General features: G+C 62.5%; 5 protein-coding genes across 5 annotated transcripts; 2 read left to right on the top strand and 3 right to left on the bottom strand.

Moving 5' to 3' along the window:
* Positions 1–495: 495 nt before the first annotated feature.
* RHTO_04427 (ATP synthase oligomycin sensitivity conferral) lies at positions 496–1,579 on the bottom strand (the record flags this gene model as incomplete). Its single annotated transcript, XM_016418093.1, has 5 exons — positions 496–506; positions 566–1,056; positions 1,204–1,255; positions 1,393–1,414; positions 1,517–1,579. 5 exons carry the CDS (start codon positions 1,577–1,579, stop codon positions 496–498), a joined length of 639 nt encoding a protein of 212 aa, XP_016270545.1.
* A 149-nt stretch (positions 1,580–1,728) lies between these two features.
* Positions 1,729–4,923, top strand: RHTO_04426 (translation initiation factor eIF-3 subunit 8; the record flags this gene model as incomplete). Its single annotated transcript, XM_016418092.1, has 3 exons — position 1,729; positions 2,108–2,545; positions 2,603–4,923. Coding segments are annotated over 3 exons (2,760 nt in total).
* Positions 4,924–5,138: 215 nt separating this feature from the next.
* Positions 5,139–7,459, bottom strand: RHTO_04425 (aldehyde dehydrogenase, mitochondrial; the record flags this gene model as incomplete). The annotated part of the gene is made up of 11 exons (XM_016418091.1): positions 5,139–5,154; positions 5,215–5,251; positions 5,369–5,479; positions 5,574–5,621; positions 5,683–5,785; positions 5,843–6,046; positions 6,105–6,549; positions 6,608–6,648; positions 6,703–6,829; positions 6,890–7,191; positions 7,268–7,459. The coding sequence occupies 11 exons, from the start codon at positions 7,457–7,459 to the stop codon at positions 5,139–5,141; spliced, it is 1,626 nt and encodes a 541-aa protein (XP_016270543.1).
* A 215-nt stretch (positions 7,460–7,674) lies between these two features.
* Positions 7,675–9,376, bottom strand: RHTO_04424 (zinc-binding alcohol dehydrogenase; the record flags this gene model as incomplete). The annotated part of the gene is made up of 9 exons (XM_016418090.1): positions 7,675–7,717; positions 7,784–7,867; positions 7,942–7,961; positions 8,041–8,110; positions 8,212–8,496; positions 8,559–8,766; positions 8,830–9,122; positions 9,188–9,218; positions 9,289–9,376. The coding sequence occupies 9 exons, from the start codon at positions 9,374–9,376 to the stop codon at positions 7,675–7,677; spliced, it is 1,122 nt and encodes a 373-aa protein (XP_016270542.1).
* A 249-nt stretch (positions 9,377–9,625) lies between these two features.
* On the top strand, positions 9,626–15,895 carry RHTO_04423 (glycosyltransferase family 2 and 4 protein; the record flags this gene model as incomplete). Its single annotated transcript, XM_016418089.1, has 5 exons — positions 9,626–10,128; positions 10,183–12,100; positions 12,161–13,803; positions 13,859–15,050; positions 15,110–15,895. The coding sequence occupies 5 exons, from the start codon at positions 9,626–9,628 to the stop codon at positions 15,893–15,895; spliced, it is 6,042 nt and encodes a 2,013-aa protein (XP_016270541.1).
* Positions 15,896–16,008: the final 113 nt, after the last annotated feature.

Genomic DNA, 16,008 nt, shown 5'->3' with positions numbered 1-16,008 from the left:
AGCGGACCAGGACCTCGCTCGTCACCGAACACCAGTCCTGCGCCTGCAAACAGCCTGCAGCGTCGAACCAGCGTCGCATCCAAGCGAAACACGTCGAGAGCGAGGAGGAATGGAGGGAGAGAGACGAAGAGCGAGCGAGGAGCCAAAGTCGTGCGGCGAAAAGCCCTCTCGTGCGAGAACCGCGTGGCTTGACGACGAGGCGGCAATGTCGCTGTGGTTCATCGAACAGAGGCGAGTGAGAGAGTGCGACATGGCGAGCCGTCGTGAAGGATGGAGAAAAGAGCGCGAGGAGAGAGAAAGCGAAAGAGGCGGCTCGTGGCATCGCATCCCTCTAGCGCTGATCCGCCATGCAGTCCCCTCCGAGCCTCATTAGCCAGAGCATCGTGAGCGATCCAGTCGGAGCGAGACGGGTCATAGTTGTACGGCTGTGCTTTTCACGGATAACCCCCTCCGAGTCGACGGATCCAGCGCTCGTCTATCCCGCCAGAATCCCGCTTAGATGCCCTCTGCAAACGCGAACGAGTCAGTACAGGACAGAGTAAGAGGGAACGGGACGCGGACGCACCACCGAGCTGCTGGTTGAGGCGCGAGACGCGCGAGGCGACCGAGAGGTCGATGGTGCGGTCACCAAAGTCGACCGTGAGACCACCGAGAACCGACTCGTTCGACTTGTACTCGAAGACGACGTTCTTGGCCTCGGACGCGACCTTGGACTGCTTGAGGGCGTCCTCGAGGCGCTTCTGGACGTCCTTGTCGAGCGGCTGCGCAGACGTGATGGTGATCTTTGCCTCGCCGCGGTAGGCCTGCATCAACTCGGCGAATCCCTCGATGACCTTGTCCGTCTCGTACAGGCGGCCGTTCTCGCTCAACACGACGAAGAGGTTGCGGGTGAGGTCCGACGCGCCCTTGGGGGAGGCGGCCTTGAGCAAGGCATCGATGCCGGCGAGCTTGTCCGACGACGAGAGGACGGGGTTCGAGAGGAAGTCGTGGATCTTGGCGTCGGCGCCGATGGTCGAACGGACACCCTTGAGGTCGGCCTCGACCTGCTGGAGGGCGCTGCGAGCGGAACGAGCTGCATGTCAGTTCCGCTCATGGCAGTCCTCCGAACTATCGTCATCATGCTCGAGTGAACCCGACTAGCCACCTCGAGCACGACTCGACAGTAGACCGGTGAGATAGGAGGGAAAGCGAGGTGAAACGCACTTCTTCTTGGCGGCAGCGGTGTAGAGCGCCGACGCATACTTGCCCGCGAGTCCTGCACCACCACGCGAGTTCCGTCAGTCCCTAGCCCAGCCGTGCGAGTGTGTGTCCGAGGAGAGCGAGGGGGTGTGGTGGTGACCGGCAACCGAGGCCCATCACGTCCTCGCCCTCCGCCTGCAACTGCGTGCTCACCGTGAAGCTGGACGGGGGGAGCCTGTGTGACAGTACGGATGGTCAGCACACGCGCGAGGGAGTGAGAGCGAGGGCGATGCGGGTCGGTTGGTGCGGGCGTTGTCGCTGGGGGATGGAGACGCACGGCGGATTGGGATGCCTGGGTGGCGTACGTGCGCACGGTGGATGCAGCCCTGCGCGTGAACATCCTGGCTAATTCTAGCTACAGACGAGCGAGTGAAGGTGAGCGAGCATCGTCGTCTTGGGCTGGCTGAGCTGGACCTCGCGCTCGCCTCTCTCGCTCACCGACTCACAGCCGCACTGCTACACCGAGAAGCACAGGGCAACAACTCAGAAAGTGAGCTCACCAACCCAGTCAAACTCCCGCTCGCTCGCGTCTTCTCCTCGCGACACACCACCCGCCCAAATCTCCCCTCGCACCAACTCGCTCTCGACAGCTCGCTGGGACTGCTGTGAATGGGACAGACACTCATGGAGAACTCTCTGAGGACACTGGGCGGGTGCGGCACGGACTGGCGCGCGGTGGGACGCAGGGACGACCACTCTCTCTGCCCGCGCGACTTGATGAAAGAGGAACAACGGGCATCTCGCGCTGCACTCCTTGGGAAGCGTGTCTGTATGCGCGATTGGGACTACAGAGAACTCCTCACTGCATACCTCTCCAGCGAACCTCTGAACTGACCTCTCGCCCTCCCCTCTCCCACTCGGCGCGCAGTGTCGTCCTTCTTCCGCAGCGCCGCCGACTCGGACAGCTCGTCGTCCGCCTCGTCCGACGAGGAAGAGCTCCGTTCCTCGGGATCGGAATCCGAGTCTGACGCGCCCGCGCCCAAGACCGCGCCCGCCGCCAAGCCCAAGCGCAACCTCCTCCGCAAGACGGGGAGCGACAGCGACTCGAGCGACTCGGACAGCGAGTCGGAGGACGAGTCGGAGAGCGAGTCGGATGAGGAACCGATGCAGCAGGAGACCAAGAAGCCTGCTCGTTCGCGTTTCCTTCGTTCCGAGGGCGCGGCGGCCGACTCGGACGACTCGAGCGACGACGAGCGCGCCAAGGTCGTCAAGAGTGCGAAGAGCAAGAGGGCGGATGAGGTCGATGCGAGTGTCAAGACGATCGAGAACGGAGCAAAGATCAACGACTGGGTCACCATCTCGAACGGTGCGTCGCGTGACGTTTAACATCCGAAGACAAGCGTACTGACATGCTCGCCCGCAGAGTTTGACAAGCTCGTCCGCCTCGCCGCTCGGCAGACCAACACGGCCGAGCCCATCCCCGTCGGGTTCTTCAAGGTCCTCTCCTCGCTCGACGAGATGGTCGCCGCGGCCCAAGGGAACCGCAAGAAGATGAACGCGACCAACGCCAAGGCCCTCAACTCGATGAAGCAAAAGGTCAAGAAGGCCCAGCGCGAACATGAGACCCAGCTCGCCAAGTACCGTGCCGACCCGGAGGAGTTTGAGCGCTCCCTCAATGCGCCAGCTGTGGCGGCGGCTGCGGCTGCGGCGGCTGCGTCCGTGCCGAAGAAGAAGGGCCCGATGGCTGTTGCGGCGGATGCGGAGGGCGACGACGACGGGTTCGAGACGGTCGGCGCGAAGGGTGCCAAGGGCGCTGCGGGCGCCAAGGAGCCCACCTCCTCGGAGGGGATCTACAAGGCCCTCGCGCAGGTTCTCGAGGCTCGTGGACGCAAGAACACGGACCGCGGCGAGCAGATCCGTACCCTCGAGGGGTTGCTCAAGGTCGCCACGACTACCTACCAGAAGGTCCGCGTCATCCTTGCGCTCATTGCGTCCCACCTCGACTACAACCTCGCTACCTCGGCGTACATGCCGCTCGAGTCGTGGACTGCCGCAAGGGAGCAGCTCGATGCGCTCGTCGCGATCCTCACGGAGGACCCGTCGTACGCCGTTCGCGAGAACGCGCCCGACTACGATGACCAGGTCGAGCGTGCGCCCAGCCAGGACGAGCCCGTCGTCGTCGTGAGGGGAAGCGTCGTCTCGCTCGTCGAGCGCCTCGACGACGAGTTCATGAAGAGCTTGCAGAACCTCGACCCGCACCAGGGCGAGTACATCGACCGCCTCAAGGACGAGAAGGTCATCTACGCCACGATCGTCGGCGCCCAGGTCCTCTTTGAGAAGACGGGCGAGCGCGAACACCTCGACCGCACCGTCATGCGCCGCCTCGAGCACATCTACTCCAAGCCGGACCTCGTCACCCGCGCGCTCGAGGCGAGCCTGCCCTCGGTCGCGAGCAAGTCGACCATCTGGGCGTCCCAGGTCGGCACCTCGACCGAGTCGTCGTTCTCGGCGCTCGCGCTCGTCCGCGCGCTCTGCATCCGCCTCTACAAGACGGAGAACTCGCTCCTCCGCACTCGCGCCATGCTCTCGCACATCTACCACTACGCCCTCCACGACGACTACTACACCGCGCGCGACATGCTCCTCATGTCGCACCTCCAGGACACGGTCGGAAACGCGGACGTCTCGACCCAGATCCTCTACAACCGCACCGTCGTCCAGGTCGGCTTGTGTGCCTTCCGCCTCGGCTTGATCCGCGAGGCCCAGTCCACCCTCCAGGAGATCTTCGCCACCCAGCGCGTCAAGGAGCTCCTCGCGCAGGGCGTCCAGGCTCAGCGCTACACGACCCTCACGCCCGAGCAGGAAAAGGCCGAGCGCCAGCGCCAGGTCCCCTTCCACATGCACATCAACCTCGAGCTCCTCGAGGTCGTCTACCTCGTCTCGTCCATGTTGCTCGAGGTCCCGCTCATGGCCCAGGCCGGCTCGGACCCGGATCAGCTCAAGAAGAAGGTCGTCTCGCGCACGTTCCGCCGCATGCTCGACTATGCGAACCGCCAGGTGTTTGTCGGACCGCCCGAGAACAAGCGCGACCACGTCATGCAGGCGACCAAGGCGCTCCAGCAGGGCGACTGGCAAAAGTGCGTCGGGCTCATCCACGCCATCAAGGTGTGGAGCTTGATGCCGAACGAGAAGGACGTCAAGGACATGCTCGCGCGCAAGATCCAGGAGGAGGGACTCCGAACATACCTCTTCACGTACTCGTCCATCTACTCGACCCTCTCGCTCGCACACCTCGCCTCCATCTTCGACCTCCCCCTCTCGACCGCCACCTCGATCGTCAGCAAGATGATCTGGGACGAGACCCTCGCCGCCTCGCTCGACCAGGTCGCCGGCGTCGTCGTCCTCCACCACGCCGCGTCGTCGTCGTCATCGGGATCGGTCGCAGCAGACGGCGGCGAGCTCTCGCACCTCCAGCGCCTCGCGCTCCAGCTCGTCGACCGCGCGACTCAGCTCACCGACTCGTCAGAGCGCTACCTCGAGTCCAAGCTCTCGCAGGGCGAGCAGCGCGCCGACGGTGTCCGCGGTGACGGACAAGGCGGGGGAGATCACCGTGGCGGCAGGGACGGGCAGCAGCGCGAGCGGCGCGGTGGCGGACGGGGTGGACGCGGAGGAGCGGGTCGGGGACGGGGAGGTGCGATGGATCGCTTCAACTCGGGTGCGCTTGGGCGGACGGTGCAGGTGTAGGCAGCCTCGGCGCGTGACTAGAATACGTTTTCCTCTTTCGAATCCTCTCGGCTGTTTCTCTCTCTCTCCTCTTTGCATGCTAGCACCCTGCACGCTCTCCTCTCGTGGGAAATGTAAAATCGCTACACGCTCTCCTCGTGTCTTATCCGTGGGAGAGACTGCTTGACTGCGATTGCGGACGGATGAAGCTACACAGGAACCCGGGAGATGGACGCTCAGAGAGGCCAGGAGCTGCGGGAGGAGGGAAGGTTAGTGGAAGCCAATGGCACTGGAGGAGAAAGCGAGACGCACAGGTCCTCACCGATGTTGTGGTGTACAGACTTGGTTGCTGCGAAGGAACGAGAGGTGTGGTCAGTATTGCCAGACTGGCCCCAGACGACCCAATGACAGTCGCTGAGGCTGCAGGCGATGGTCTCGTCGCAGCAGCCGGCGCATGCTGACTCACAGAGGTACTCCTTGATGCCCGCGAGACCGAGTTCGCGGCCGATACCGGACTGCCGCACGCCGCCGAAGGGAACGGCGTTCGAGAGGACGTTGTATTGGTTGACCCAGACGGCTGCGGACGAAAGCGGGTCAGTGAACTCCTTCTTCATTCACCAACAGCGCAGAAGGCGAAGAGCCTGTTGGCTGTGTGAAGAAAGTGGACGTACTGCCAGCGCTCAATTCGCTCGAAACGCGCATCGCCTGCTTCGCATCGCCTGACGCACGAAGTCCGTCAGTACATAGGCTCCCTCAACGAGAAAGGAGAGCAAGACGAACCTGTGAAGACACCCGCCGCAAGCCCGTAGATCGAGTCGTTGGCCATCTCGAGCGCCTCCTCCTCGCTCTTGAACGTCATGACCGACATGACCGGTCCGAAGATCTGCACGCCCGCCTGTCAGTAGTTCGCTGAAGACGCCGGAGCTGTGAGATAGCTCACCTCCTCGCGCACGCACTGCATGCTCGGCTTGCACCCCGTCAAAACGGTCGGCTCGACGTAGAACCCGCCGTTCTCGGCCTTCCACTTCTTGCCGCCCGTAGCGACCTTGGCGCCCTCCGAGACGCCCGAGTCGACGTATGAGAGGACCTTGTCCCGCTGCGCGGAGGAGATGAGCGGGCCGAAAGAGGTCGCTTCGTCGAGGGGCTGCAGTACGAGGTTTCAGTCAGCGCGAGATCGGCAAGAGGGGAGGGAGCGAACGCACGTTGCCGATCGCGCACGCCTTTGCCTTCGCAACGAGGATCTCGATAAACTTGTCGTGCACCTCCTCGTGTACCAACAAGCGCGAACCAGCGGTGCAGTCCTGACCACTGTTGAAGAAGCATCCGAGCGCCGCCCAGTTCGCCGCCTCCTCGAGGTCCGCCGAGGGGAAGACCAGGACGGGACTCTTGCCTCCCAACTCGAGCGTAACCTTCTTGAGGTTCGACTTGGCCGCAGCCTCCATGATCTTCCGGCCGGTCATGACCGACCCCGTGAAGGCGACTTTGTCGATGTCCATGTGGCTTGCGATGGCGGCGCCGGCGGTTTGGCCGAAACCGGGGACGAGGTTGACGGCGCCAGCGGGGTAGCCGGCTTCTTTGATCAGGTTGCAGAGGTAGAGGGCGCTGAGGGGCGTGAGTTCCGAGGGCTTCATGACGATCGAGCAGCCGCTGGATGGCGTGGACATTGTCAGTGCGAGATTGAGGCGCTTAGAAAAGCCAGACTCACGCAGCGAGAGCAGGAGCGACCTTCCATCCCCACATGCCAATCTGCAAGTCAAGCTGTGTCAGTGAGAGTCTGTGACAAGCGGACAGACTACGCACAGGGTAGTTCCAGGGGATGACCTGGCCAGCGACGCCGAGCGGTTCGAGGAGAGTGTACGCCAGCTTGGTCTTCGGGGCCGTCTCGATCGTCTCGCCGTGCACCTTGCCCGCCCACCCGGCGTAGTACCTGCATGAGCGATGTCAGCATCGTAGCCGAGATGCGCAGAAACGAGAGTTGCGAGCGCACCGCAAGCAGCCGATCGTGTCGCCAATGTCGAGGTCGCGCGCGATCCGGACGCCCTTTCCACCGTTGACACTCTCAATCTCGGCAAGCAACTGCTGATCCCGCTCCATCAAGTCTGCGAGCTTGAGCAACAAGCTGGCGCGCTCTTCAGGCCCGACGTTCTTGCCCCAGGTCGTCTTGAACGCCTTACGAGCCGCGGCGACAGCCTTGTCGACATCTTCTGACTTGCCGTGCGCGACAGAAGTGATCACTTGGCCGTTCGCAGGGTTGAGAACCTCGAAAGTGGACGAGTCTGCCGCGTCGTGCTGTTGATAAGGGAGGGGGAGGTCGAGAAGAGGTCAGCTAGCGCGGCGGGTATGAGCTCGTCGGGCTCGCACGCACCCACTCGTTGTTGATGAAGATGCCGGTGGGCACCTTGACCTCTTTGCCGTTGAGCTGGATCTTTGCGGAGGGCGCCATAGCGAATGAAGATGAGAAGCGGGGGAGGTGGGAGAAGTGCGCGGTGAGGTGTGCGGTGGGTTGTGTGCGGCTGATGGGCGGTGTTGTGAGTGTCCGCAGAGCAGTCCTGAGCATCCAAGCGGGAGCAAGAGAGAGCGACAGCGGCAGGACGCAAGCGGAGGTGAGTGGGGAGAAGTTAGCCGCCGCAGAAGCGCCGCGCCCAACCTCTCGCGTACAGGTAGCGGCTCCTCAGGCGGCTCCATTACCGCTCAGTTGTCACGGATAAGATACCGATTCTATTCCGTCGGATACCCCGTCAAATACTGCTCGAATTGGCGCCCTCCTCCTCCTCAAACGAACGAAATAATGGGCTTGATGACCTCGCCCTTCTTCCTGCGAGCCAGAGAGCAAGCTAGAGTCAGCGAGACAGTCGAGCGGAAGAGGAAAAGTCGAACGCACATGTCCTCGACGGCCTTGTCAAACTCTGCGACCGGGTAGACCTTCGAGATGGTCTCGACGGGGAACTCGCCGTCGGCGTGAAGTCTGTGCGCAAAGATCGGAGAGCGTCGAGACGGGTGGAAGACGAGGAAGGACGAAGCAGGCGGCTGAGGACGCACTTCATGAGGCGCGGGATGAACTGGCGCGGGCCAAGCGTCAATAGGCGGGCTTTCAAGGAATGCACTGGGCTTTCAAGGAATGCACTGAACGCGACTCACCTCTGGCGGGTTCGAGTCGCCTTCGACGAGGCCGCACCACGACTTGCTCGTGTTGACCTGGTCGTTGATGCTGCGAGAGTAGCAAGACGTCACATGCTGCGTCGTGCCTACAGTCACCTCACTCGCCGATCATGGCGAGAGGCCTGGACAGGAGAGAGACGCAGAACGCACTCGAACGGCGGCAAGACGCCCGGCCCCGGGTTTCCTACACTACACACCTTGCCACCATTCCTCACCGCCTCCCAAGCACTCCTCAGAACCCTCGCAACGCCCGTACACTCTACCGCATAGTGTGCGCCCATCCCGCCCGTCGCGGCGTGGATGTCCGCGACGAGAGAGGGAGAGGAGCCGAGGAAGGTGTGGGTCGCGCCTTGGGAGGAGGCGAGTGTGAGACGGGATTGCAGCAGGTCGACGACGATGATGGTTTTGATGCCGAGGTGGACGGCAGCCCAGAAGCTGTGTGAGGCCGAAGGCGCATCAGTTGCGGCTTTTCGAAGGAGAGAATCAACAGCACGCACGCGCCAAAGCCGACCGCACCAAGGCCAAAGATCACGATCGTCTCGTCTCGTTGCGGCTGGAACAAATTCAACACCGCTCCTGCACCACTTTGCAGTCCGCAACCGAGGGGCGCAAAGAGCGAGAGATCTGTGGAGGAGGGGACTTTGACGACGGAGGATTCGACGGCGAGGCAGTGCGAGGCGAGGGACGATTGGCCGAAGAAGGTGCCTACGACGTCAAACAGATCAGCTTCATTTGGACGAAGATGAAGCTCAGGCAACGGTAACGCACCGTGAACCTCCGTTCCTGCGCCGATAATCTTTCCCACCGGTCTCGCATCTACACTCGCATTCCGCACACGCCCAAAATTGCGCTCATAGAACTCCTTACAAGCCGCAACCTTCCCTTCCTTGCAGTACCCGCATTCTCCGCAGTGCGCAAAGGAGAGAAGGACCGAGTCGCCTTTCTGGACGGACTTGACGGCTGATCCGACGCTGACGACGGTGCCGGAGCCTTCGTGGCCTACTGTGCAGGGGTAGGGGGAAGGGAAGATTCCGGCGGGGATCAAGAAGTCGGTGTGACAACTGTTGACAAGAGAGTAGGGTCAGCACGAGTTGCGAGCGTCAACGTTTCGTGAAAGCGGACACACAGGCCGCAGGCAGTAATCTTTACAAGGACCTCTGCGGTGCAAAAGGATGAGAAACTGGTTAGCTGAGCCGGGAGAATCTCATCCGGTCCTCGAAGACGCACCATTCTCGAGCGGCTCGTCCAACTCGACATCGGTCAGCTTGAAGGGGGCGTTGACGCCTTCAACCAGGAAGGCTTGAGCCTTTGTCATTGTCGCTGGTGAAGACGGAGAAGCAGGAGAGCGAGCGACGAGCGAGATGTGGGGGGACCGACGGCGAAAGGAAGAAGCGGGCGACGCTGAGCGAGCTGGGAGCCAGTCGGCGGAGTGTCAAGCGAGTCTAGGAATAGCTTCGAGTGTCGAGCGAGTCCAGCGAAGCGCAAGCGGTGAACCGTCGAAGCCAAAGTTCTCTTCCTCATCAACCGCTGACTCTGGGAGAGCGACGAGCTCGTACGCGGACAAATGGCGCGCTGGAGAGTCCCGCGCAGGGCTCTCAGGCTACTGCGGTACATCGTCATCGCAGCCGCACTCTGCGCCGCCTGCTGCTTCTCGCGCATCTGCCAACCTCGCTGGGAACACCTCGACGCGCCTTCTACCCTCGTCCGACAAGCCCGCCAGCCAGTCGACTTTGCATGGGGGTCGATCTTGCACCGGTTCCAGAACTACCCGCGGCGGGCAAGGCGACGGGGACTGCATCCCTGGCAGGCGGAGGGCAGGTCGAAGGAAGCGGGCGTCTCTTTGGCTTCGCAGGTGGATCCGGCGCGCCGAAACAAGCCTATACGGGTTCTCATCGTCACGTCCGAGTTTGCTGGCCTGCACAAGAACGGAGGAATCGGGACGGCGTTTTCAGAGTTGGCGCATACCCTTGCGGCGGCGGGAGGAGGGCAGGAGTTCGAAGCGAGCGTTTTACTGGCGCATCTGGAGGACGTCTTTCCGGTGCAGAAGCGGGAGGAGGTGCGGGAAGAGTACGTGGACTTCGTAACCCCTCGTCGCTGCATTCGCTGACTTCGGACTCGCAGGCTCGCCTCGAAGGGTATTTCGCTACACTTCGTCGAGAAGGAACCTCGACCATTCTTCCCACAAGCGTGGACGCCGGTCGCTGCGATGCGAGTGTGGCGCTACCTGCGCTCTCGAGACGGCTCGTTCGACATCGTCCACTTTCCCGACAACACCGGCATCGGCTACTTCGCGTCGCTCGGCAAACTCGAAGGGCTTGCTCTCCGGGAGACGAAGCTCGTCGTCGGCTTGCATGGCGCAGATGTCGAATGGGCCGCCATGCTCAACAAGCGGTACCCGATCGACAAATACGCTGTCGACCTCGGCGTATTTGAGCGACGGACGGCAGAATGGGCGGATGCGGTGGTTGCGCCGAGCGAGTACATTCTCGAGTATGCGCGGCAGCGAGGATGGAAGATTCCGGACGAGAAGGCGCTCGTCATTCCCAACATCGTCTCCATTCCCGCCATCGCTCCGACACCGACTACCAACGGCCGACAGATGCGTCTAGGCACCCCTTCTGCGCACGTCGAGCCGATTCGGGAGCTCGTCTTCTTTGGCCGTCTCGAGGAACGCAAGGGTGTTCGCCTGCTCGTCTCGGTCCTCGAGTCGCTCTACACGACAGAGCCTCTTCCGCCTGCGCTAGCCACGATCGAGAAGATCACGTTCCTTGGCCGCGACCAAACGCACCTCGCAACTCGCACCTCGATCAGCACGCTCATCAAGGGTGCCCTCGACGCAATCCTGCAGTACACGAACGCCACCTTCGAACACGACTTTCTGACGACCTACGACCGCGACGAAGCACTCGCCTACCTCGCCGACCCTTCGCGCCTCGCCCTTCTCCCCGCCCTCGCTGACAACTCGCCCAGTACGGTCCTTGAATGCATCGCCCACGACATACGCTTTCTCGCCAGCAGCATCGGCGGTATTCCCGAGCTGGTCCATGCGGGAGACCGCGAACGAGCGACCTTCGCCCCGCTCGTGAAGCCGTTCACGGCGAAGCTCCTCGCCACGCTGGAGGAGTTGCAGACGAAGCCGCGGACGCCGGTGCGGGCTGCGGAGGAGACGCAGACGGCAGCCCACGACTGGGTAGCCTTCCATCACTGGCTTGCCGAGCAGCCGTTCGCCTCGCCTTCCGTCCGACCTTCCACTCGTCTCGACCAAAACCCGCTCATCAGCATCTGCATCACGCACTACGAGCGTCCGCACCTCGTCCCACAACTCCTCGACTCGCTTCTTCGCCAGTCGTACACCAACTTCGAAGTTATCCTTGTCGACGACGGCTCGACCAGTCCGGACGCGCTAAGCGGCCTCGACAACATCACCGATCGCTACTTCAGCGATTTCTCCCTCCTCCCATCCGATCGGCCTCAATGGCACTTTGTGCGCGTCAAGAACTCGTACCTCGGCGCCGCCCGCAATCGCGCCGCTCAATACGCTCGCGGCACGTTCCTCCTCTTCCTCGACGACGACGACGTCCTTAAGCCTCACGCCCTTTCGACTCTCGTCTCGGTCGCGAATCGAACAGGCGCCGCGGCGCTCTCGACTTGGCTCGACGAGTTTGCGACGGATGTCAACCCGCTTGAGCCGAGGGAGGACGGGCGCGAGTTGCCGCATCGCAGGACGTACTGGTTCCTCGGCCAGGAGCTCGGTGCAGGCTTGATGAGCAACGCTTACGGGAGCGGCAACATCTTCGTTCACCGTCGAGCATGGGACAGGCTCTCGTCGGCGCATGGGAGCGGGAACGAGACGGACCCGGGAGCGACGGGAGCGTTCTCGACGTATCGCGAAGTTGGCGGCGAGGACTGGGAGTTCTGGACTCGCCTTGCGCTCGAAGAGGCGAAGGAGGTCGCAGAAGGAAGGGAAGGCGAGATGAAGCACTACGTTGTGCCCGAAGAGCTCATCTTCGTGCGGAGTGACCCGGCGCGAGCGAGCATGGTGTGCCCAATTTGCCTCGACTGGCGGATCGCATGCTGACATCGTCCTTGGATGCTGCAGAAATTCTCGATGGACCCGTGGGACGCCCACTTCCACGCGACCGCGCCCATACTCAACGACCCGCGCATTCAGGACCTCAACCTCGCCCATTCGATCATGTTCCTGAAAGGCGTCGTTACACGCGACTACGTCGAACCGGCCTTCACCGACTCGCGCGAGAACTTCCAGGTCGCTCAAGGCTGGGGAGGCTGGTTCTACTCTTTCGAAACCTTGCCGCCGCTCGGCTCGGAGGAGTCGCTCGACTGGGTACCGTCACTTGCGGACAGCACGCTAGCCGTCGTCGAAGGCGGAATCTGGTTGATGGACGGCTCGTTCGCCTCGAAGCCCTACATCGACGACGTCTTCCAGGAGGGATGGGTCAACACGCGTGGCGAACGGATCGCGGCCATCCGTACCTTCAGAGCACCGAAGCCGCTCGAGGTTGCGATTGATGCCAACTACCGCTCGCACCACACATGCGGCGACGGGACTCGCCTTTCGCTCATCTTCGTCGCCGGACCAGGCGAAGCGCCGGAAGTCCTCGTCGAGTGGTCCACGATGGACGAGGGGTTCGGCGAGCATATCAGCGCAATTGCGATGCGGCGAGGATCGACGCTGAGCGTCATCTCCGACCCCCTTCAGTCGAGCGACTGTGACCGGGTCGAAGTGCACGTCAAACTTACGCCTGTCTCGCTCGAGAATCAAAGCTGGTCCGCTCTCGCACGCCGCATGTCCAGCAACGACGACGCGAAGGAGGGGCCGTCCCGAACGGAGGAGGCGCAACCTGCAAACTCGACGGGCTGGTCGGTCGCGGAGGATAAAGGGCCTAGTGACGACGAGATCTTCAATATCGCGCTCATCTTTGACCGCAACCGCTTCCCGCACGCCAAGTCGGTCATCCGCTCAATCCGCCACTTCACCACTTCGCGACGCCTGGTCTTCCACCTCATCGCGCCTTACCAGCTCCACGAAGAGCTGCACGACTTCTTCGCCGACACCGACATGTCGCTGCGAGTGTACGACCATTCGTTGTGTTCGTTCGTCGCTCGCCAGGTTCTGCCCTTCTCGAACCCGGACATCCACATCTCGGCGCACTGCAAGATGTTCCTGTCCGAGATCGTCACCTTCGCCGACCGTATCCTGTATCTCGACACGGACGTAACCGTCACGTCGGATCTCGCCGCCTGCTACGACAAGCCACTGGCCAACCCGGGCGCGCTCGTCTCGATGGCCGTCGACATGGGCGACGCCTGCCAGCGCGAACCCGACGTTTGCTGGCCGATTGGCCTTCACTGGCGTCTACCGGAAGGCCTCGTCTGCGGCAACGTCCCTGCTCGAGCAGCTCTAGACCGGTTCCCGCCGACGGTCTGTGCCGAGGCGGGCGAGCTCGAGACTCTCCAGGTCAACGGCGGAGTCGCCCTCTTTGAACTCGCCAAGATGAAGGAGTCCGGCTTCCTCCAGCGGTACATCCTATCCGTCGTCCACCACTACCGCATCATGAAGAGCACGCCGTCGGTCTGGGGCGAGCAAGACTTCATCAACTCGTACTTCCGCCTTTTCCCGGAAGATCTCGAGGTCCTGCCATGCGGGTGCAACTACCAGTGGTTCGGCGCGAGGCGGGAAGTCAAGTGCGGCCTTCAGCCTGTCACGATTGCGCATCACTGGTACGCTCATTCGAGCCATTGCTACCGTAACGTCGAGCTAACGCGGCCGCAACAGGTCGCACGGCATCGCCGCTCGTACCGACAACCCGTACAACGTCCTCTTCCACCATTTCCTCGACAACGTCGAAGGCGCGCTCCTTCCGCCTGTCCCCGAGCTATCACCCTCTCTACCCGGCGCACCGAACTCGTCGGCCATCGCTATCGAGCATACGCTCAACTGCCCTCGGCAAGGCCACGACTGCACGAAACCGTACGCACCGTCCGAGCATGGTCGTCCCGTTCTCGTTCTCTCCCGCGTGCTTTCCGAAACCTTTGCAGCCGACTTGGTCGACACGCTCGAGGCGCAGACCTACCCGAAGATTTCGCACGCCGTCGCTCTTCGACAAGAAGCAGTCGAGCTGCCGCCCCTCTCCTTCAAGAGGGAGCTCTTCGAGATCTCTGCTGATCCCGCGGCGGCGTACGACACTCACTGCGAGGCCTGCGGCGACCTAGCCGAGCCTGACCAGTCTTGCTCGGCTGCTCCTTCAGACCGTATCCGCCGCAAGGCCTACTTCGACTGCCTGTGCGCGCTGTCTGACCCGCTCGCTGACTCGATGCACGACCTCGAGGCTTTCGCCAAGCAGCAGGACCCGTCTTGGCTGCTCTACCTCGACGACACGCAGACGTTCGCCTCCGCCAACTCGCTCTCCCAGCTCATGGCCGAAGTCGACAGCACCGACGAGCTTATCCTCTTCCGCATCAACACGACGTCGGCAGAGCAGGAGCGCACCTACCATTCAAAGGCCTTACGTCGCTCGCCTCTCTCCGGCGTCGGCATGCTCTTCCACTCTTCCCACCTCGACCGCACCGACTGGAACGGCGCAACTCGCTGCGGCAAATGGGCGACGTTCAATCGACTATCCAAGCGCCTGCGACTCAAGTGGATCGACCTCGTCCCCGTCATTGAGCACCCTCTCCAGCGGCATCTCCCCATGACGCCAGCCGTCGACTTCAAGGTCTCGATCGTCATCCTCGAGACGCAAGGCAAGGTGTCCTGGACGCCTCTCCTCCTCGAGACGCTGCAGCTCGTCGAGCTAGCCCCGCTCATTTCAGAGATCCTGGTCGCCTCTGTCGATACGGAGGACGGCGCTTACGGACCGGAAGTCCAGGTCGTCAATCCGAGCATCGGTTCTGGCCTGGGCGAGCTCGGCGCGCAGGTCGCGTCCGAGCACGTTCTCCTTCTCAGCGACAGTGTCGCCATAGACAAGGTGCGTTCCTGCGTTGTCTTTTCTTCCCGACGAGCTTGCTGACTCTGACTCTCTTGCAGACCGCCTTGACGGCGCTCATCAACTTCCACCTTGACTCTCCTGCACGCCTCGTCGGCTTCTTCACCGAAACCTCCGGCGACGACGACTTCTCCCCTCCTCTGCCCAATACGCCCGAAATCTTCGACATCTTCGACGAGCCAGACGCACTCGTCGGCCAGTCCTCCTGGACCCACCTTCTCCCTCGGACGCTCCTCACCTCTCGGTCTAACCTCGAGGAGCTCTCGACTCTCCTCGACTCGCAACCGGACGACTACCACCTTCATCCGGTCTGCCACCCCGTCCTTCTTAGCGCCCTTAGCGTCCGCGCAACAAGCGGTCGAGCGCCGCTACGCGTCCTCCCGCCTGGGAAAAGCGTCGTCGACCGCGTGCACGACTGTCGAGTCCGGAGTTGGGCCGAGGTCGACTACGGCAGGACGGCGGGCGACTGGGTGCTGCCGAAGCGGGCGGGCGAGGAAGGTGAAGAGGCTGTCTTGGCCCCTGCTCCAGCGAACAACGTGCCGACGGTCGAACCGGACGAGGTGCGGGAGTCGGAGCTGCGCGACGTACCAGAGTCGTCGACCGACGATCTCGGCATCAGCGAGGACGACTTTCCCGTTCCTCCGACGCTCGCCGAGTGCATCGACGCTGTCAATTCGCTTCTCGGCTCCACCGAATGGACGAAGACCGGCAGCGAAGTCGGCCACTCGGGTGCGCAAGGGCTCAAGGTTGGGGTCGTCCCGGCTGCGGAGGTGTCGAAAGAGATGTGGGAGGGCGCGAGGCGGGAGGATCGTTGCTACAAGACTTAGAGTGTCGTCCTATCTCTCGTGCTGTTCATCGCATGTCGTACATCTCGCATCGCTGCATCTGCAAATGTTGTTGTCTACCGTCTCTTCCTAGCCTCCCAATTTGGCTCTCCTTG

Source organism: Rhodotorula toruloides (assembly GCF_000320785.1).
Source record: "Rhodotorula toruloides NP11 unplaced genomic scaffold Scaffold28, whole genome shotgun sequence".
NCBI lineage: Eukaryota > Fungi > Basidiomycota > Microbotryomycetes > Sporidiobolales > Sporidiobolaceae > Rhodotorula > Rhodotorula toruloides.
Note: the sequence above shows the minus strand (reverse complement) of the source record. Positions and strands in the feature narration are given on the sequence as shown.